Source organism: Pungitius pungitius, chromosome 2, assembly GCF_949316345.1.
Source record: "Pungitius pungitius chromosome 2, fPunPun2.1, whole genome shotgun sequence".
NCBI classification, from domain to species: domain Eukaryota; kingdom Metazoa; phylum Chordata; class Actinopteri; order Perciformes; family Gasterosteidae; genus Pungitius; species Pungitius pungitius.
In genome coordinates this window covers 31,254,830-31,277,303 of record NC_084901.1, presented here as the reverse complement: position 1 = coordinate 31,277,303, position 22,474 = coordinate 31,254,830, and the positions used below count along the sequence as shown (strand labels likewise).

At 43.7% G+C, this 22,474-nt stretch overlaps 1 protein-coding gene across 2 annotated transcripts; it reads right to left on the bottom strand.

Moving 5' to 3' along the window:
- Window positions 1–850: 850 nt before the first annotated feature.
- Window positions 851–12,584, bottom strand: clint1a (clathrin interactor 1a). Of its 2 annotated transcripts, none has more exons than XM_037460459.2 (12): window positions 12,374–12,584; window positions 8,814–8,918; window positions 7,774–7,870; window positions 7,344–7,452; window positions 6,802–6,966; window positions 6,512–6,692; window positions 5,936–6,152; window positions 5,758–5,839; window positions 5,103–5,165; window positions 4,321–4,604; window positions 3,116–3,317; window positions 851–3,010 (listed from the first exon to the last, which is right to left on the bottom strand). In XM_037460459.2, the coding sequence occupies exons 1-12, from the start codon at window positions 12,412–12,414 to the stop codon at window positions 2,736–2,738; spliced, it is 1,821 nt and encodes a 606-aa protein (XP_037316356.2). In that variant the 5' UTR covers window positions 12,415–12,584; the 3' UTR covers window positions 851–2,735. The 2 variants fall into 2 exon arrangements, with proteins under 2 accessions (XP_037316356.2, XP_037316357.2); XM_037460460.2 differs by having other exon boundaries at window positions 4,321–4,601.
- Between the last annotated feature and the right edge of the window lie 9,890 nt (window positions 12,585–22,474).

Here is a 22,474-nt window from a genome sequence, read left to right as displayed (position 1 = left end):
TACTCTTTAATGGGCGCATTACCCATAAAAGCACAATTTACTGCGTCTCATGGAAGTTGTAAAGATGTTTTTGTGTGTGTGTGTGTGTGTGTGTGTGTGCGCGTGTTTCAAGTGGCAGAGGTTACGTTGGGATGATGAGCGGCACACAATGTTCTTTCTGGGTCTGAATGTCTTATTTTAGTTTTTCTTAATTTGATTACAGATTTTAATTGACCCTCTTTCTAAATATTGTCATGCCATAAATGGGACAAATTCTGGCAGTAGTTGGTGTGTGTACACCGCTACTTTTCATATATATATATATATTATTAGTGTAGCCCATTTAACGAGCTTTGTCTCCAGAGAGTGAAAACGGGGTCAATTGTTTAATGCAAGCTGTGTTTGTCTCACCAGTGTGTTCCAACAAACCTCGATACAATGTGAGAAGCCCCACAAATAGACTACGTGTATTATAGCCGTAATGAGGTCATCCATCTAGTGAGGGCAAACTGTACATTTCATCAGCTGAATGACATTGAAGGACACAAATTGAAAACTGCTCTTATGCTTAATTTCCAAAAGTCACAGCGCTGGTTTTAATAAGACTTACACTTCGGTGTAGTGAATTTAAAAGCTGATTTGCATTATTATTGTTGTTTGACTACACTCGTTCTCCTTGCACTCTGCCTTATTGATCTAATTTGTGCACGTGTATCATCAACCTCTCTTTACTACCTCAAAGACAGAAGTTGAGAAACTCGCATTATCTAAATGTAATTTCAAAGTTGCACGGGATGGCTCCACTTTTGCTGCTTGAAGCTCTTTTGAATGAGGCTAATGACACAGCACGGCAAATGACACACACCATTAACACGTCTCAATCAACGGTTTAATGTTGTAGATGAAGAATCAATGTGTAAATCAAATCAAAATGGGAACAACGCAAACATTTCATTTTCTCAAAGGATTCTCCTAACATTTGCACACGCTAGTGTTTCAGTAACAATCCCATTTTAGAGAAGATCAAGACAACTTGGAAGTACAAAATGAATAAAACAACCTCTACTGATACAAAAACAGCAAACAGATTTTGGTCATTTTAATGCTTCAGACTCCGACGCAAGGCTACAACGTGTTAGTGAGCTCGGCCTCGAGAGCCCCAGGGGAAAAGAGGGGGGGTGGCGAGGGATGGATGGGGGGGGGGGCAAAGCTTGAAGAGCGTCAATGCTCTCGGGGCTGCAGGATCCGCCGCCTTCTCTGGTCAGTGAATTATTTATCTAATCGTTGACGTACTAAAAAAAAAAAAAAAGGTTAGGCAGCCGGGATTTATTCATCACTCATTACAAGGGTCAGGAGGCAAACCACCGGCAGGCACTTGAACCGCCGAGGGGCCGCGTGCTGCGTGCGCCCGACTGCGAAAAGGCGCTTGCTCTCGCAAATCTTCATGATTGTGAAGCATCATTTTGATATTCTGATGTGCAACATAAACAGACATTTTGCCGAGCTGACCCCCCCCTCTCCCGGTGGATGTTTAACACATGGACGAGTGGGTGGCTGAAACCCAGTAACTGTCCGCACACCTGAGACGCCCATTTAACTTTTTCCTTGGAGCTCTAAAGTTCTCACTGACGTGAATGAAATGGAACCACTAAAGTGTGCATGAGACGAACAAAACGATGACGTGTGATTGCATGTGTACAAAGGGCACGTGGCCTCGAGGCTTTCGTACGAACACAGATGTTTGTACACAGTACAGAAGCTGCGATCTGCCTGCGGTCCTGAACACTGTCCCCCTTCGAAAGGGGTTAACTGAAGAAAAAAAAAGGCTAAAGTCTTTCAGGCACTCTGATCTCAAATTAAGAACCCACAGCCCCTGTATGAGGCTTTTTCTACCTACTGATTATCTCATTTGGATGCAAACGGATTAGAATAGTCTTCATAAGTAAAATGTATAGATATATATATATATATATATATATATAGAGAGCAATAAGAAAAAATGAGGGTCTGCTCAAGGAGAAAGTCCTCGCATTAAATTGCCAACCTTCTATCCAAACACTCCTTTACCAACAGTCCACATGTGGAGCACGTGGACGCTTATATACAAAGACAAGGTGTCAATGTGCTTTGTGATGGTTTGGATTCATATTAATGATACAACTCCTCACACCGCCACTCTTAAAGGAACTTCATAAGTCATTTGTAAGGGCTCCAGATTTCTATTTACAGGTCAAAGGAAGAGCAGTGACATAAAAAGAGGCAACTTGAGATTCGTAAATGTACATTAGAAAGTTAAAATGGCTGATCATGTTATTCAAAACAAAACATTTTGTAAAGTTTCTGAAAAATAATTATGCAGCTACTGATTTTGTTTTGCTATTCTGGTCATTTTACTTGATTGAGGTTATAAAGCAAATCCCCCTGACATTCTGGCACATTCTGCCTTATCTCAGTGACTTAGGTAACCAACAAGGCACACTGTGTGTGTGTGTGTGTGTGTCTCTTGACTCCCACCCAAGACCAGACAGATCATTGGTTCAAACACCACACAAACACGTTCATTTAGATCCATATCACTACACAGCATTTCTAAAAAAAAATAAAAATAATGAGGAGATTGCTTGGTATTGGTATTGTGATAGTTGACATTATTCAAGTACTCTTTGTTTGCAGCTCATAACAATCCTTTACCATTGGACGGGGGAGGGGGGGGGGGGGGAAGAGACACCCCACAGGAGCTTTTCTCTCCAGTTCTGTCACTTTCCAAAGTTGCCGAAGTCAGCGAAGGCGTCGTGTTTGGGCTGTTGGACCATTGCGGGGTTCATCCCCATAGCACTGGGCATCCCCATGGCCATACCTCCTTGTGGCATCCCCATGTTCATGCCCATCCCCATCACGGCCTGGTTGGTTGCCATGCCCATTCCCATGCCAGCAGGGTGCATCATAGGATTCACAGGCGCTCTGACTGTTGTGCTTCCGATGCTCATGCCGGAGAATCCCGGGCAGAGCATGTTGGCCGGGGTCTGATTGCCTGGAAATGACAAAACAAAACGCAATTAATACGAGGAGCAGCTTCTTCGCATCTCATTAGACTATCGGGGTGACCGCCTGGTTGGAGATCTACCGCCCGCCTCACCGTGCTGGAGGGTGTTGAGGGTGGGCTGGCTTTGCTTGGGTGGGTGCGCGCCTGGGCCCAGGAAGTCCAGGCTGATGTTGACTGAGGGGTCGGACCAGGTGGCAGGGAGGGCTGCTTTGGCTCCGGGCCCTTGAGAGGCCATTCCCTGCTGCATAGGCAGGACAGACTGTGGTTGAAGAGGACCGCCCATGTTTGGTAGCGGCTGGGAAAGAAGAGAGAAACACATCATCTAAATTTACTACAGGAGAATGGAGTGGTGGGCGTCTACTTAGTAAAACAATGAACTTTTTTTTTTTTTTTTAGGTCAACAACCTTTTAACATAGAAATACAGTCGACATCCACAGGCTCTCTTTGGGCTTTTAATGTTTTTGTAAGTCAAAATTGATTTTTCTCATTCCGTGTGTCAGTAACAGGAGGAGTGGGCGGTTAGTGGGCGGTCTCTGGGGGAGATGAGCATCTGGTGAAGCTGCGCGTTAACCCTCTGCCATCATGCTTGTCCTCCATCTTTCAGTCAAACAAGGTACGTCTTTATTATAATACACATGCAGACTAATGTGGTTCACGTCCGTGGCAACAGAGTAAATGTTACGAATTGATTTAATATTTCCACTGGAACGCTACTTTAAATACATGATTTCTCGGATTGTTAGGGGCCAATTTGATTCCTACTTCATACAATGCCTTTGTCTGTGGCGTAATATATAACTCACAGCACGCATAGTTGATGGCCGTGGACAAAACAACAACAACAGCACATGTCAGAAGATTATCAAATATCAATTAATGAATTTAAATGAGCTGCCGGCGAGTTCAGTGCCACAGATATGCCCCAAAAAGATATCGGAAATGGATAACAGTACAATATGTATTAAGTTATCTAGTCATTTTTGTGGTTGGATAAGGATTTAAAGCTATCTTTATAACAGTGAGTGTTTTTCAAATCAACATTATATCCTGTATCTTTACTATCTAAAACATACACAACCCAACTGTGATTAAAAAAACATGATCCCAAAATGCATCAGTCTAGCTCTGCATTCATAAAAACTGAAATAATAAAGTGTGTCGTTATTTTCCTGTGTATACTTTGTTTTCACCTGTATAATTTAAGCACCCTTCATGAGTCTTGTAATGATATGTATATCAATTATTTAAAAAAGGATGTGTGTGCGTGACGCGTGTGTACGAGTGCAACCATGCGTACCTGGGACCTAGACTGGGGCAGCACTGTGGCGCTCATGCTCTGTGTGCTGCTCATGCTTAAGTTGAGGCTCTGGGAGGAGTTGAAGGACTGGGTCGGGCCCATCAAGTCAAACAGGTCTGCTGAGGCCGGACCAGAGCCTGAAGCTGGGGTGGCGGCCGGAGTCGCCATAGCTCCGAAGAGGTCAGTTCCGCTGGGGTCAACGGCCTGAGCAGAGACTGGTATCTGACCTCCGGGGAAGGCGTTCCAGTCTCCAAACTCTCCGTTGCTGCCGGAGGAAGGTGCTGCTAGAAACAAGACAACGAGACAAAATAATAAAGACAGTTGCACAAACGTCTATATTTGCCATCTAAACTTTTTTTCTTCATGAAATGCGTAAATAATTGCAAGACGCCCCAAACAAAAGCCACCGAAGCATTTAGAGCAGTCATATCAATAAGGAACACACAACTGAGTCTTTCGTAAGTCTTGCTCCATCGAGGGCATTCTCGGTGACCACTGGTGCCACGTTTTAAATTTTCATTGAACTGGCCCCGCTTGTTTGTCTCTATCCCTCCACTCAATCTCCGTTTCAGCTCCCACCACCCCCACCAACTCCTGCTGCCGTCCCCGTCTCCTTGTCATCCATAACACGAGTTGATGTGTGTCTGTTCTTGTTATGCAGAGCAGGTAGCAGGCTCCATATGGCCACGTCTTCTCTCTGAATATTCTAGCAGTATGGCTGCAACAGCACACACATGCACGCACCAACACACACAAAAAAAAAAAAAAGTCTAGAAACCCACCCGATGGGGAGGAGATGCCGACCGCAGCAGGTGAGGAGAAGTCAGCAAATCCACTGATCAGGTCTGCATTGGGAAATAGACACAAACACATCCATTTTAAACAAGTGAGCTCCAGGTGTCATTCTACCCTAGTTAGCATGCCTTCAGTGTCAGAAGGGCAGGGGGGGGGGGAATAGGTGGAAAGGGCCAAACATCTGTGCAGTGCGCCCGCCCTCCCCATTCACTAGGGACTCCTCCAAAAACATCTGCTGCACTTAGTTCCTATACATCAACTCCTATCCCCTAAAATGTTGAGCTGGCGTCAGCAGCTGGCCACTGTCACTGCGTGTAGTCCTGCAGTCCGCGAAGGGTCTCCCCCCTAGTACCTAGTACTTTGTTTTACTAGATGAAAAGCTTATTCCCCGGATTCATTTATTCCTGGCGTTTAGCTTGTGTGCCAAGAATGAAATAAAATATTTGGGGCTGGCGAAGCGGTGTAGTTCTGCTTTTGAAACAGCAGTTTCCCTGAGGTACTAAATGATTCTGAACAACAACGTCTGGTATCAATTTTTTGGTTTCAGCATAGGAATTGATCTAAATCTTCTCTGGTGAGACCGAAATAGCAAGCGCATTTCACAAAAAGCCCGGGTGTTGCTGGAAGTTAGTGGCGTCGTACCTGCGGGAGCCGGCTGGCTCGGTGTGGAGTCCACCATAAATAGGTCAGCGAGGGTGGTGCTGGAGGGCTGGGGTGCATCTGGCTGCAATGAGGAACATTAACAAAGACATCAGTGTCCATGCAAAAATGCGTACATATTAAAAGTTCCATCATTTGTGTTGTCTTGTACTCTGGCTACCTGTTTGGCGGTAGTACTCGGGCTCTTATCTCCCACGTAGTGGGCTGCGGCTCCCAGGTCCACTACCTTAGACGGGACCCCCCTCTTCCGTGTGGCTGTAGTCTCCGTTGCTTGGACGATGTGTACGCTCTTGGTGGTAACAGTCTCCTCTTCGTCTTTGAAGTCTTTTCCTGACTGGCCATTGTGAGACGAGCGGCCCCTGTCCTCCTCGTTGTCACTATAGAAACAACAACGTTTAAAAGGTTGGGATACAGATTGTTTTTTTTCTCCATAAAAGGAACCAAAAGAGCCAAGATGCAAACAGTGTCCTGGAGGAGGCCACAGTTATGTCATGTAAATCTTTTATCAGTAACTTTATTCCAGTCTTTATCGATATTAATTATTTTTTACGCTCTAATTCAAGGGTATATTAACAATGCATTTGGTTTTTACTTGTTTCTCAAATATGAAAATAAAGTTCCATTGAAAGCAGTGCTTAGAAAACAGATTGAGAGTAAAACCAAGTTGACTATATTGGGAACATGGTTTGTGCCTCAGCTCCACAAATCTAGTTCAGATAATCTAGTCGTCTCCCACCTAAATCGATCTGGCGAGTCGTCCCTTTGATTCTTCCTAAATCTGTTTATGGTGTCGTCGATGGTGCTGCCGATTTTGTCGCTGATCTCCCCCAGTTTCTCGCTGAAGGGGAACTGTCCTTTATTCCTCTCCCAGTCGTCATCCCACTTTCCCCGGTCGCTGGAGTCGTACTTGTCCCCCGCTGGAGCGACGGCAATCAAATAGGAGATCGAAGCAGAAGCAGAAAAAGAGACAGGATATGACGTGTTGTTGATCATAGGTCCGCTTCCATTACGCGACTGAAAACTTACAGTAACCTCGGTATCCCATGCTGTCTGAGGACACCCCGATGTATTTGTCTCGGTTCTTCTTTGACTTTTTCCGTTCTTCCCTTAGCCTGTCGTCATCCTGGGCAAAATCCACCAGCTCCTTTACCTTCTGACGCACATTCACACCTTGGTCCTTCCCATTCTCATCTAGAGACACATAAACATTGAGAACAATATAATTGAAAAAATGAGAAACAATTTGTGAGCACGTTTCCAAGTATTCCAACCACAGAGTAATAACCGTATTTAATGTCCTCAAATACACAAATGGGGGAAGAGTGAAAGCAGCTTTAAGGGTGTGTGTGTGTGTGTGTGTGTTTAAGAGGTTTGTGGACTAAGCAGTGCTTAAGGCCTCTATCCATCGATTAAAGCTCACACAGAAGCTATTGTTAACGAACACTAAACTCTAGAAAACAAAGAATCAGTTTTTTTTATGCAGAGCAAATATTTTTGCGTAGTACTCATCCAACATGAACAGAAAATGATGTTATATAAATGAGAAGCAACACAGAATGATACCTTACCTACGAAGTGGTAGCTTTCTAACGATCTAAGGTCATACAGGTGTTCTCTGGTACTGGTAACAACCCTCTCTGATCCATTCCTGATGAGATGGGCCAGCAGCAGCAGGGACTGAGAAACAGACAGTGTCAACTCAGGCCTTAGAAATGATTCAGTTATGATCATTTTTCATTTTATCACAACCCTAAATTCATAGCATGTTTAACTATGAAGCGTCAGCCGTCACTATTTAAGTCGGGAATTTTTAGAAAGACATTATTCCTGCCTGGAAGTAATAAGAAGAAACATTTGACTTTAAAGTCAACAGACGACTCTGTTGTAACTCTGGTCCAAAGCTTTAGGTCAAACACAACAGTATCACCGGCCCCCTCCAGGCCTGAGTCACAAACGCGCATGTCTGTTTGTGGGATGTCGCAACATGCTGGGGCAAACCTTGTAGACTCTCCGCCAGTTCTTCTTGTTGTCCCTCAGCATGCGGGTCCACAGCATATTCATCACCTCTGGGAACTGCTCATACATGAAGGTGGCTCTGATTACAGAAACATTGAAAGACAAAAGACAAGGAGGGAGACATTGTACTTTTAGTGAAAATGCATGACAAACAGTTTGAATGGTTAAGACTGTTTAGCATTTGAAGGAAGACGGCCTAAGGAACTAAACTAAGCATTTTAGGAGCGGGGTAGAACTAAAAGTGACAGCTATTAATGTTTGACAAGAATAAAAACACTGTCAAAAGCTCGAGTTGTTGTTGTTTGTAATCTACCAATACGGACTTTTCTGAATGAATGTGGGCAAAGAGTTGTTCTCAGTGTTTAACCCGATTAGTTTTCTACTTCGGTATTTATCCACAATTAAAAAGAATTCTGCTTCAGTACGTATTAACAATTACAAGTCAGTCTAGTTTCACACGTCTCTCGTCACATCTCCATAATCAGGATTTAAATATCAGTTACAACGGAAAGGCCCAGGTATTGATTGAAAGCACTGATTGCAGCAGTTTGAATGAATGCTGCTCCTTTTGTGAGGCTCGTGTGTAGTACTGACAGCGCTGCAGTCGCCTCTGGCCGGAAGAAAAATAGAGGAGTTCTGTTATTGAGTTATTGTATTGACAAACTTTCGCTGTTGTTAAATGGAGACACCTTGTACAGTAGCACCAAGAGCGAAAAGTGGGCAGTTATAGAGGATGCGCAGTCCAACATATGTCCCTCTCTATTTTTTATGCCATGCCCAAGTGAGATCGGTCCATGCCTTCCTGAAAAGGGAATGCACCCTTCAAAAAGGGAACCTGCCACCTGCTGGTCTCGGCGTCACTCCGCATTTATTACAATTAAGAAAAAAAACTCTGTTCACAGGTGACAAATTCAAGGTGATGGCACTTTACAGAACATATTTCTGTGTTTTGGATTTTATGAACAGATAACCGTGGGGCTTTTCAGCAGGACATATCGTACACCACTACGGGCCGTCCTCACCTGGAGATTTCACTCATCAGTTGTCCCGACGGTCCCCACGGGTCGTCATTGGTGGCCTCTCTGACTTTGGACTCCACCTCCGAGTAGTTCATCACCACGTTGGTTCTGTGCAGTACAAGAAAGAAGCGTTACGTCGATGATCATGCACATGTTTAAAATGATGCATGGCTGTTCTCCTTTCAGTGTAAAATAAGTGTAATGCTACTTAACCGCAACATGGACAACAGTAGGTGAAAGGTTCTTATTTGAGCCACGGCCCTAGACCTGTCTTTTTAGAGGCTCAAATCAAAAACACAACATTGTTTAGGGCTAAAGAAGCAGATACTATTGTTAAAGTAAATACATAAATATTGGAACAGTAAAACAGGGCTCTGTTCGGTGTGGGAGCGTTTGCCTGTGGACATTCTAAGTAAGTAGGAAATGAAAGGGGAACTTAAATAGGAGGAAACTGACACTATAAATGGTGACTCACTAGTAATATCAGATAAATAGAGATAGCTAAATAGAGAGCATTCTTAATGGTGTACTCAACAAACATGGAGGGTTTGGCAGCCTGTCAGCAAATGCTTGTGTTTATATAACAAAAACACAAGCATCTGATAATAGGTCTAGTAGTCTTCTATTGCTTTCATAACCAACATTTATTAGAATAAAGGAAACAAATGTCCAGTCTGTACAGGAGCTCCGTCATGAAAGGTGAAGAACAAAGGATTTCACAGGCAGAGTATTTGAGAAAGACTAATGATGTGGGATGTGCTGAATTGTTCTTTACATATCAGCTTTTTATTAGGCTAGACAAGGATGCCTTTGTAGAGGTTCTGAATCTCTATTGGACTTTTTTTGATTTGTCAAAGAGTAAATATATATGTTATTTGATCTTTTTAAGTTACGAATGGATAGAAATGAGTTGCATGGGGAGCATTGTGTTTAATGCATTGACCGAAGACTGCAGCATATGGGTAAAACTGTCTCCATAGCTAATGGCCAAGATGCAGTCAATTTATACAAGTTTATTTTTAATCTGAATAGTTTCTTACAGGACTACAGACATAAAATCTACCAAATTATTTTGTAAACACTGTTGCAGCTTAAATTCAAATCATTGCGAGTAAAACCATTTTATCCCTCCTTTCTCACTATGGCCACGTCAGCGGTATAATGTACAGGGCCTGAGAGTAGCATTGAATTGATGGGTGGAGATAAACAGCCTCTCTGTGGTTTTAGAGAAGCGTTGTATAATACTGCAAGAATCAGGGTATGGTTACCAAGCTGACGACGTGCCCTCAATTACAAAATGATGTTTACAACAACAAAATTAATTAACATAACCGTGCTAGGTGTTTTTAGACTATCATGAAGACAATATTTTAAAATACCTTTATTGAAGAGGGACATCTAGGAGAGACATGAAAGTATGATTTGGTATCAAACTTAATTTTAACCATTGTCCTTCATATTACACGCTTCAGTGCTGGCAGGACTTTATCTGTGTTTTAGTGTAAATCGTGTTGTTCGGTTTCCATTTAGTTGAGGAGTCTTTCTGATTACATGGTGTGCTATGCTACTTACTTCATGTATCAATGGTCTCGCTAGCTCTGTTACAGACGGTTACTGTGCAAAGCTACGTGTTTGCATGAATGGCAGGAAAAATGCAAGAAGATATGATATAGTAACACAACTTCTAATCTCCTAGTTGTGGGCGCTGTCCTAGATATCAGCCAGATAACATGAAAGTTGTGACACAACATCACACCAATTTCCGTGCTGGAGGGCTGTATGTAAATTTACAACAACAACAAAAAAATCTTGGTGTTACTTATTAATCCAATGAAAGCTTTTTCTTTTTTTTAATTGTTGCTTTGATTCATTTCAACACCTACTAGCAGGATAAAGACCTTTGCTTGCATGTCCCGCCTCAGAGAAAACCTCACCACAACCATGCAACAGGTTGCAGGATGCCACACTAATAGTGCAAATGACTCACAGCTTGGTGACACTGGATGAAAATAATCTAGAATTTGAGAAAAAAACTAAGAAAAGGACAGTTCCTAAATGTTACACAAATTAAGGCTTTTTTTATCCTTTGATAAAAAAGAAAAAAAAAAGAAACTTGCTCCCATTCTGTGCCTCTTCCAGTAACTCCAGTTCCACGAGGTCACACTCCAGGGAGACCAGGGTGTTCAGCAGGAATGCCTTCTTGGGCGGACTCAACGACACCCCTATGACTTCCTGGGTCTGCAATATTAGCAGTTCAAACTTTGAAAGGCCAGAAATTTTGTTCAATATAATAAAGAGGTGTGTAATTGTACTCTGTGGGGCAGGAGAGCATGCTTAGGTTTATTCAGAAACTAAAAGTAAACCAGAGTTCAAAGAAGAACAAAAGACAAGGTATTGCCCAAGTTCAGGCTTGGCTGCCATATACTTGCAGGTGCTACAGTACTTCTGTTATCCATGCAGGCTCGGCCCGTCAAGGCCATCAAAATATGATTCATTACAAGTGCACAAGCTCTGAGGATTCACAGTGTACGTCGTTGTGACAGTGCCGTCACAGTCTTTCTATGTTGCCTGACGAACTCCATCTTAATTACGATCAGGAACCACAACTGCCGTGTTGGTCTTCGATCATCAAGTCGTAGCACTTAACGTTATGTTAGAATTTGGACATGCACCAAAAAGTTGCAAAACACTGCAGGATCACTGGTCACTCATTAATAAATGCTCCAGCCGTTTTCACGCTTAACAACACGAGAGTTAGGATTGGACATAGCATAGTTAGTTGTTGTATCAGTTGTGTTTAGAAATCGCAAAAGCTGTAAACTCGTGTGAACTAAGAGCATATATGTTGGACATATTGAGTTCTAAAGTTGTTTTGCTAGTTCCGCTAGAGGAGCGTTGTAGGGTAAATAACAAAGCTTTGGCGGATAACAGTATTAAACTAGCCATGTGGCGAGTTTAACAAGTGACTTAATCAGCAGAAAGTTATTGCTACTGTAACATAAACGTAAGTATCGCGTTGACTTGGCTACAAGTGTCATAACATTCATGTCAGAGAGTAACGCATGTCTGTACTCAAAGCAGCTTTAAAGATGTTTCCAGACGACACGATTGTGCGTATTAACTTTTAAACGTTAAACGTAAACTCCATCCAAAGTGCTCGCTGACTAACTCAGCCGGGGAGCTGTCAAACTAGCTTTACTGGCTAGCCTGGTGGGTTAGCCACCTAGCCAGCGGGCTAGATAATTAGCTAGCTTGTCGGCTAAGTCAGTTAGCTTTCACTGTCGGTCAAAATGGGTAAACAAAAAAAAGTGACCTCGTAACAGCTCAAATGACATCCACATTGACCGGAAGACAAAGAAAAACGACACAAGAAAGTACAACCGTACTCAGGACAAATATAATTTGTCAATGTCAGCTAGCTAACTCATTCACTTGCTAGTAGCATACATGCTAGCTAACTTGTTCGAGTGACGTCAAAGTTTTGGGTACGTGTCTCTTAGAACAGGTAAACTACAGGAACACACAACACGACATAGACCCAACGTAGTTGGGAAGATACTTACGCTTTGTCAACCAACTCCCTGACCTTCCACATGTTCAGCATCTCGGCTTCGTGAAATGGGCTTTCTGCCTCGACAAAACCCTTAACTCCACACGAACGCCGCAACCAAACCCTGAACTCTGTAAAGTAAACTCTTCTTCACCTCTCGTTCAAGACAGTAGGCGCAAACGCACCAACAGGCAGGAAAAGGTTACTGCGGGAAATCACCGTGCAACGTCATCGGGTCCGCGTGAAGCAGCGCTGGAGTTGTAGTTCCTGATTAGCGCTCTGCTGAGTACACGAGCAGTTTAAATAGGTAACACGTTTCTGAATTGTCTTTAAAATATATATATAATAAAGAGAAAAACCATTTCCCTAAGGAAGGATTCAACTGGATTCTAGAGACCCCCTGCAATCCCACGGATCCATCGGGGTTCATACAAATAAACACATTTATAAACAAACAACACTTTGATGATTCATAAAACAACAACATTAAAAAACTACAATAGCTCCAGTGTAAAAATCCTAATATAATAGATGATGCCATTGGCCCTGGTTGCAAAAAAGTAGTCCAACACACACCCACACACCACACACACACACACCCACACTACTATTTGAGGAAAGAAACATGAATATACAGTAGCTCAATATGGCTCCTACAACCTTAACTAGCAAATCAATATTTGGTTTTTGTTTTGGTAGCTTGTTGTATCTATCCATGCTGGTGATGCATGGAGTGATTGTTTTGGTCAATATTGGTAACACTGTAAATGTAAAAAAGTAACAAGAACACATATATTTAGGTCGTTTCAAAATGGTAATTACATTACGTAGAGTACTGACGTTTAAAGTTGTTTATGAAACCAAAACCAAAAGCTAGGCATTTAAATGGATCTTCAAACATGTGTGGTGTGTGTTTATATGTAATAAAGTATTGTAACAGTATGCCAGAAAAGTTAAATTCCCAATTTATTCTTTGTTTCTGTTTCTGAGCCATATTCCTTGGCTTAGTTGAGATTTTGTGTCCAAACAGGTTCCAGCATCCTCAAAACTAAAACCTACATCCTCGTCTGCAGGTCACCGCCCTGTGTGTTCTCCATCCCTCCTCATCTGGCATTCAGGCATGCTACAATGACCCAGTGATGCTGTGTGACAGGCCAGGCAGGGCATGGCTGTTTGTGTCAATCCAGATCAATCACTCCCTCTTCTGGACGGACCACGTCATAGACACACAGAAAGGTCACAGAGTGTACTCAAGCCAGGACCGATGTGGTGAGCAGGGAGGTCAGCGTAGCAAGGGACCACCCTTGACTGACTGAGCACCATCTTAAATAGACACTGACGATTTATGAGGAAAAGCATATCGACTGGTAGTAGTTTTTTTTTTTTTAATTCTCATGTGGCTGGGCGTATACAAAAAGTATTAAGCCTGTTTGTCGTATTGATTGATATTCCAGTGGGCAAAATAAGCCCTCGGATGCCCTACTCTCTATTCTCTAATGATACGTGTAAATATGGCCCACGGCTTACACTTCTATAGGAGAGCAGGAGGAAACAACACAATAGCCAAAATACAACCCATTTGAGAAAAAAACAACAAGAAACAGCACTTAACAGCCCAGAATGCACTGCACCCGGGGGAGCAACCTCAATTACTGTTACACGTCCGAAAAAGGAGAACTCCAGGAAAAGTGATTGCCGAGATGGAAATGGCTCTGTGTGTGTTTGTGCATGTGTGCGTGTGTTTTTGTGTGAGTGTGTGGGTCGGAGGACGGATAGAAAGGCACTCAGTAAAAAGATCTTTCAGGAACACTTTGCCTCGGTGACGTTGATGCGGGCTGTTGATTGACATGCACTTCTCGACAGAAACCAGAGCTATCAACCTATCTGCCACACATTAAGAATGGCATGGTCCTCGCGGGAGGGGCCTAAGTGGTAAATGATGTTGCTCAAGACACTCTCTGTCAACAGTGTGTGTGTGTGTGTGTGTGTGTGTGTGTGTGTGTGTGTGTGTGTGTGTGTGTGTGAGCGCTGACGATGGCAAAGTGTTCAATCAAATCTTTGATTGAAAAACTCATGTGTCCTTAAAGATCAGAAATCTGTGCCCTGATGTATCAGATGCATGTGTGTGTGTGTGTGTGTGTGTGTGGGTGCATTCTGGGATGAGTCTGTACATATGTGTATGCTGTAATTTGCAGTTTAGGGGGAAAATCGAGTAAGCAGAAGGCTTAATTGCATACAGCTATTCTCAAACAATATCTACGCAGTTAGATGGTGCTGCCAAAGAGATCTTTGGAGTATCCTTTTGTTTTAGACAGTTTCAATTTAAAGAAAGAGAGAGCGCTAAAATCATCCTCTGCCAAAAAAACTTGCAGACCCACTTTCCCTCGTTAGATATGGGGAAAAAAAAGTCAGCCTTTCCTTGATATTTCATTTTTTATAACCATGTTCCATTCATCATCTTGATCGTCAACTTGGTCTTCAGAGACCAAGTTGTCCCTAACAACATCTGAGTGGAAGGAAATGAAAAAGCGAGCCGGATAAACAGAATGTAATTGTGTCACAAGCAGCACTAGGGGGCACTCTGACTGTTGTTGTGCTGCAGTGCTGCACAGAGGGTGAGTTTGCCGCGAGATCTGTGAGTGTGTGAGTCGGGCAGTGTAGCCACTGGGGGTCGAGGCTGTGTGTTTACACGGCTGAAGTTCCCATGACAGATGTGGTCGGAACATCATCCCAACTTGGGAATGTTGCTCGACGACTCGGCTATTATTCTTTCACTGCAAACATGTGCTTCCAATATGTTGAAACACTCGGTGCTCTCTTTGCAGTTGTACAATGTCATTAGGAAACAATGTGCTTTGTTCTGCACGTTAACTATGAATCGATGACCCCGCCCACAAAAGAGGTTCTGATCCGTGGAGTCACTTTCGTGGGGCCCAGCTTTCCTCCTGTCAGAGCGAGGGTTCTTTCGCTGTTATATTTCAGGCTGTTATTGTTGGCCCTCTTGCAGCCCCGGTAAGATCTTTAGACCTTTTCCCAAGCGATATAACCCCCACACACATCACACAGTATCTGACCCCTGTCTCCATGACACATGACAGGTCCACTGCGGTGCGCGAGTGTGTGTGGGCATGTGTGCAAGGACTGACGTGTGTGTGTGTGTGTGTGTGTGTGTGTGTGTGTGGAGGCGTTCATGTAAATGTGTCGTGAAACATGCACGGAGCATATCTTTTAGCGTATGTAGGTATTGACTTATGCTAAAACAATGATGCCACTTGTCACATGTTCAAAGTCACGCAGGCAACCCGCTGTGATCTCAAACCACAAACACAGATGTTCCTAATGGGAGTGAAGTAGCATGCACATTCCTGTGGATAACCAGTCTGTTTATTGTACTCTCTAAACTGGACTGAATTGCTACTTTTCCTGGTGAGAAATGGGACAGAGGATGATAGAAAAAAAACACACACACACACACACACACACACACACACACACAAGGAGGCTGTTGAGAGAGGCTCCCACCACAGTTTGCAGCTCCAAAAGCCCGTCCTGCTAAACCGGCAAACATCAGCGGCCGTGATTTAACGGTGACAGTAATTCAATGTATAATGGAAGTTGAGCGAGTGTGCGATCACTCTCAAAGTTTAAACTGCTGTTTCCGTATTCCACTGCATGAGCAGAGGAGCTTGGTGTAATTGTGAAGGCTTATGTTTATGAGTCAGGGTGTTACAGTAAATCCTGTTGCTTTATACACGGGCCAGAAAGCCCACGTACACGCGGAGAAACCCACACAGGTATGCTCAAGTCCTGAGAGCATCTGCTCCTTTACAACCAAATTGAATTAGCAATTACAGCGAGTAAAAAACAGAACAAAACATCTGGAGCTGTTAGCAGCAGAGGTTATAAATCTGAGAGAAGGAGGGGGAGAGAGGAGGGGGTATGAAAATGAGCCAAAGTGAGATTCTCAAGGACAGTGTCTCCGATTGGTCCATTAACATGCCAGGGGTGTCAAAAAGGACCCGAGGCGATGGGAGAAATGGGACGGAGCGGAGGGCTTTAGAGGACATATGGAACGCCAGTGAACGGAGAGGTACAGAGCACACAGAGGGTCCACTGAGAAATTGTAGGGAAGTAAAATGCAGTCAGCATTGGCAAAGACAACTGAGGAGATCAAAGGACATGGATGCTGTTTGTTTTTTGAACCTCCACACAGGAAATTACCCCGATAAGCGGAGGGAAGAAAAACGTGGAAAGGCTGAAAGGAAGTCGTGCAAAAAAGACCCGCAGCTGTGTGGGTGTTAGAATTAAGAAACACAGGCCGAATATCGCAACATCGCCAAACCGTAATTATGCATGTTTGGACACGGAACATGTTTCAAGTAAACGTGAGGCTGGGTGTTCGTGAACATATTTTAACGATTAGTTTTGTTTAAATCCATATAAATGTGGGGTTGCAAAGCCGCAGCACCATTACCACATCTGTTTTTGCTGTTATTGGCACAATAAATTACGTAGGCAATTTGTTTGCGCTGTTGTTAGAGTAATAGAATCAAATTATCCCATGTTAGGGAAATGATTATGTACGAAGCAGAACCCATCAGGGATTCACAAGGCAATCAGTGAAGTAAGACAGAGCTGAAATGTTGGCGCTCTGCCCATCAACCGTTCCAGGTCCACTACGTCATCAGAAAGAACTTTCTCCACCGTGGACAGGAGATAATTGTACCTGCAGTAGGCTGTTTTTTGGGGGGGGGGGGGGGGGGTTGTTTCACCAACTAATCCGGCGATGCCCAGAGTGCTAAGTCAGTGTAGAGAAACAGGGGCCTCCGCACAACGCCATCAATCCAGCGGCACGGAGTGAGAGTCATAATTGAAAGAGCACCGACACAAGCGAAAAATGTTCCCAACGAAAGGACGGTGTCAAATGAGTGTCATCAATTAAAAGTCAGTTTACATTCCCACTCCAAGGCCAGACGCTGGGTGGATGTTTCAAATAGGTCAAGGTTGGCGGGGAAAACAAAAGTTAGTCGATTAGCAGGCGAGGAGCAAACGTTCCTGCTTTGTATGCTAATCTGGCAGATCATCATACCGTGTAGGCACTGCCTGCGATTCTACATCTGCACGCACTCATTTAATTATCCAAACACAATTCACAAAAGTCGCTGGAAACAAACTAAACCAAAATAAAATAATTTGCATATATTTAAAAAGAGCAGATAAAGTCCCCCGGGGTTGGTTAATATTTCAGAGGCATAATAATAATATGCTAAATCATTCACATTTTATCCTGCACCAAAACAAAGTGGCTTTGTCGATGTAATTAGGGTGTTTTAGAGTTGAATCACCCTGGAAAATGACCATGTTTTTCTCTCTCACACATTCCGTGTGTGAATGTATCTGAGCCTCTCTCTCTCCCCCTATATGTGTGTGTGTGTGTGTGTGTGTGTGTGTGTTTGTCTGTGTGTGAGCTGGTGCTGTATTGTCACCGGTCCTCCATGTGCACGCAATCTTAGAAAAGGATTGATTAAAGAGAGAGTGTCTGTCTCAGAGCAGTTAATGAGGTTTAGTCCCATGAGCTGTGAGGTTTGGGCCTGTGGGATTGTACGCGCATGTGTGTTTGCACGTGTGCGTGTGGACCTAGTGGAAGACGTTGTTAATTGGCTAAGACTTACTTTCAGCAAGGGGGGGAGTCAAGGGCACGGTGCCTGCACAATTGTGGAACGCCATTTGTAGAACACGGCAATACTTTCACTTTCCATATTAAATATTATTCTGAGGGGATGATGAGTCAGTAGCTGGCTGACAGAAAGAAATATGATTGTAATTACACTTGTAGTTTTGTGTGTAATTTAAATCGACAAAGGGTGATCTGGAATGTTAGAGATAGAGATGAACAAAAGTCTTCCAGAAAACTGAATAGAAAAATGTTATTTTGCTGTTTTGCGGGTCTCTGAAGATGTGAATGAACCTCATTCATTTTTTCTTTCTCTGGGGACAAGAAGAAAACCAAAAGGAACGTGAAAGAAGAAATGGAGGAGAGAAAAAAATAAATTCGTAAACAACATATAGATGATAGGAGAAGGCAGCGAGGGGGAAATAGAGATATTCCATAAAGGCCACGGTGCTGCAGATGGATACAAGCTCACCTCTTCTGGTGTCCACACAGGCCTGTCCGTCTACATGCACATACAGACCTGCATGTTCCTTTGCAGCGCGACACACAGCTCGTCTCAAACAGCAGGAAGCTTCGCCGCTTTCATGTGGAGCACAGCCCAAAGTAGAGCACGATCACAATGTGTGTGTGTGTGTGTGTGTGTGTGTCTGCGTGCATGTGCGAAACCCAGGCTTTTCCCCCCTTGGGACCTACACAAACACGCTTCCCATCTCTCCTTTGAGTTTCACATTCAAAGGTTCCACTCGTTCACCTGTCAATCATTCTCTCAGCCAATCAAGGCCCTTCATTCTCAGTCTGTTTATAGATCAAGGCTGGTTTTAAGCGTATGTATGTGATGTGACTGGAATTTTTACCATGACTAATACTAATACTGTAAATATTCATTTTTTTTTTCTTAACACATCACCCGTGGTGTCAATCAGAATCAACACTATTGTGTCAGACCGTGTGCGCACAGGAAGTCCATAACAATGTTTATGACCGCAGGTCCTGGAAAACCGATGGTGGGCACTAGAGGGATATTATGCAGCAGGAAGTCTGGACTGTGAAATAAAAAAGGGTCTCAAATATGGCAGCAAGGAATGAGAATGTTCGTGGATGTATGCAGAAAGAAAGAGAAAAATATTTTACACTGACACCAATTGAGACTTTAAAGGAAGCAGCTTTGTTTCTGCGTTAGGGCTTGTATGTGTGTGTGTGTGTGCATTTGTGTTATCAAAAGCGACACGGCATAGTATGGAGCCATTTACTATTGTGTTACAGGGCTATCGCAACCCAGATATGTCATGCTTAATTTAGTGGCAAAGAGTAAAAGAGAGAAAGGTGGGAGAAGAAAGTACAAATTACTGTAAAATTTACACTGTATCTGTAAGTGTTAGTGCATCACACAGCAAGTACACTTGTGCTCAAACACAGGGGGGGAAACTGAGAAGAAAAAAGAGCTTCAGTGGGAGAGATGGAGACTGAGGAGGACAGATGGAGCATCAGGTGACAGCAGCCGTTGTCAGACCTCACCTCTGATTGCCATCTATCGTCTGTTATGATGCAACAATAGTTTCCTGTGGGTCATGCTAGCGATGTGCGTTTGCCATCGACGTGGGGAAATAGGCCCACAAAAGCCTTGACAAAAGCAGCGGGGCAGAGGCGGAGACGGTGGCATCACTCGCACACCTGTTCCGCGGTGACGGACAGCTGTCACGCGCCTCATACCTGCTCTGCGTGGAAAGGGTGGATGAGGTTCTGCCTCCAACAGAGGGCAGCAGAGGGCTTCAGAGCTGCCGGCGGAGAAAAAAAAGCTCGGCCACAGACAGAGAGCTGTCTAGATCTCCATGCCACATCTCAAATGTCCACTCAACCCTCACTTTCCATCTAATTTAAAATTATTGAATGATGTTGCAGGGTTTGTCCTGTCTTAAACCAATGATGGCTTCACCTTGGGGCAGGTGAGATACTTGTTTGTTTTTGTTGACTTTACCCATTTTTCTGCACTGAAATGGGAAAAACAGGGTGGGAGTGAGGCTTGAACTGCAGGGCAGTGGTAATGGCGGAGTGTGTGTTCCACGGCACGTCCCGGCGAAGAAACCAGCTCGATCTGTTCACGCTACACGCAGAGCCGTGGCCTCCAGGCTCGAGTTCCTGCTTCGGTAATGACTCTGTTCCCCTGTGGAATGTAGAACATTGTCTTTCCTCAAATGAGGGAAGCACACAATCACAGAAACACATGGACACACACACACACACACACACACACACACACACTTCAGTATGCATGAAACTCACAAGGTTGTAAACATATGCAGACAAAATAGTGTGTAATGTAGGTGCACATTCTTGCACCCACCCACACACAACCTCAGAAACAGTTTGAGAAACATTGATTGGGCCTCCCTCTCAGGTCTGCTTTCCTCTACCATGATCAATCAGCGGGTTTATAGACCACAATGTGTGGCAGCTTGCATTGCTCATTCGCCCTCTTCGCTACCGATCAGAGAAAATCCCACTCCAAGCAAGCGCAATGCACGTTCATACAATTTTAATGACTCTTAAATTAACCATCATATTTTTTTGCCCTACTCCTTCACTGACTAAATCGCTTAATATGCATCAACACTGGCCTTACTTGTGGGCTTGCCGTGACATCTTTATAATTCCTTTGCAGGGGCATTGTGTTTATTTATGTGCGTGTAGGCTTTTTTGGCTGATAAATGGCACAATTAAACAGCGCTCAGACACTCGAGCGGGCGTTTCAGGCTGCTGACAGATTTTTAGTGTCCTCTTCCTTGGCTAACGATGAAAGTAAATAATGTCTTAACGAGGTTGCTGGAGCAGTTGTTTGAGGATTCATTTTATATTTTACATTTGCTTTGAGCAGCAGTGGTTGAACACAGCACAAAAGTAAGGTTCACAGCCTAGATTTTATGCTTTGAACATAATTTAGTAGCTTGTTAACAAATTCCTGTGCAATTATTACCAAGGTTACAAATGAAAATTGAAACAATTTTCAAGATTGTGTTTGCAGTATTGCATTATTCATAATGTTTTCAGTCTTGGTTTCAGCTAATTTAATCACTCTTACTGCAGCATTGTTTGGCTTCAGGTGTCTATTCATGCCCATTTTATATGTGTAGAACAGGATGGGAAAGCAGGGTCAAATAAGATAGCGGATTGTTAAGCTGCAGTTCGCAGCGTACCATCGAAGTCAAATCTTTCGACTTCCTGTATGCATTATTCAAGGGCCCCTATTGGCTGCTGTGGGCTTTGTGTTGAAAGTAGCCTGACGCAATGCACGGCAACAGTGTTTTACAGTATTGTTTTACAAACTATTGTAAGGCTTAGGGTTAGAACAAGGGAGAGTGTTAGTCAAGCCCTGCAAGGAGGGTCGCTTTATGAGCCCTCTGAGGCCGGCCCGGGAGCGCCGGGGCTCCTGTGCAGTTAAGCAGTGGGCTCCGGTGCTACAAGCTGCCCCTACATTTACAGAATGCCCTTGGACGGACGATGTGTGCGAGAGAGAAAGTGTGGGGCATGCATGCTCATGGGCTAATGAGTGCATGTGTTAATGCCTGTGTGTGTGTGTGTGTTTGTGCACACATGTGAGTGTGCACGGACGAGATGTTGTTGGGTTGAGTCAGTCTCCAGAGGGAAGGAGAAGGACAAATGCTCCTTAAAAATAGCCCCTGGGCAGCTGGTGTACACAGTCTATCAGCAGTCTGTCCCTGGGGCCAAGGAGGGAGGGAGGGAGGGAGGGAGGGGTTGGTGGAGAGAAAGAGGGGGAGAGGGACAGACTGAAGATTGATGTAAAAGAGAGGCAGAGAAATGTAGAAAAATAGGATAGAATATTTGGTGGAATGGAAAGAAAATAAAATAATTATTGATAAAAGAATATCCCTCCTGTGAAATGAAAAAGAAGATAAAAAAAAAGGAAAAGGGAACCAAAAGTCCAAGAAAAAAGGAGAACAAATTGAGATCAGTCAGCCAAAGAGAGAAGGCAAAAGATGGAGAGTGCCTACCAGTCCCAGTTGTGAATGCTCTGGAGGTCACAGTGGAGGGATATGGTTTTGGAGAGAGCCGCTTTGTCCCCAGACGTCTTCGGTTACTAATATACCAGTGTGTGCTCCGCTAAATCGCTCCCAGTCGGCGGTAGTGGAGATCCTTGAGACCCACTGAGACCCTTTATGGAAATAACTCTACCCCATTTGCTCTCAATAACTCGCTGCAACATTTCCTATGCGTGTGTGTGAGCATGTGTGTGCGTGGCGGGGGGGGGGTTTGAATATTTGAATTGAAGGTGCTCATTGAGCGTAGTTTTAATGGACATGCACGTAATGGATGTATGGTTCAAACTGCTCATTCTACTGGGAGCAACAAAATCATCAAGCTATTAGATTTTTCTGGTGTTGGAACGCTTGCAATTTAGCAATTTTCAAGCTGCAGAGTGTGCTT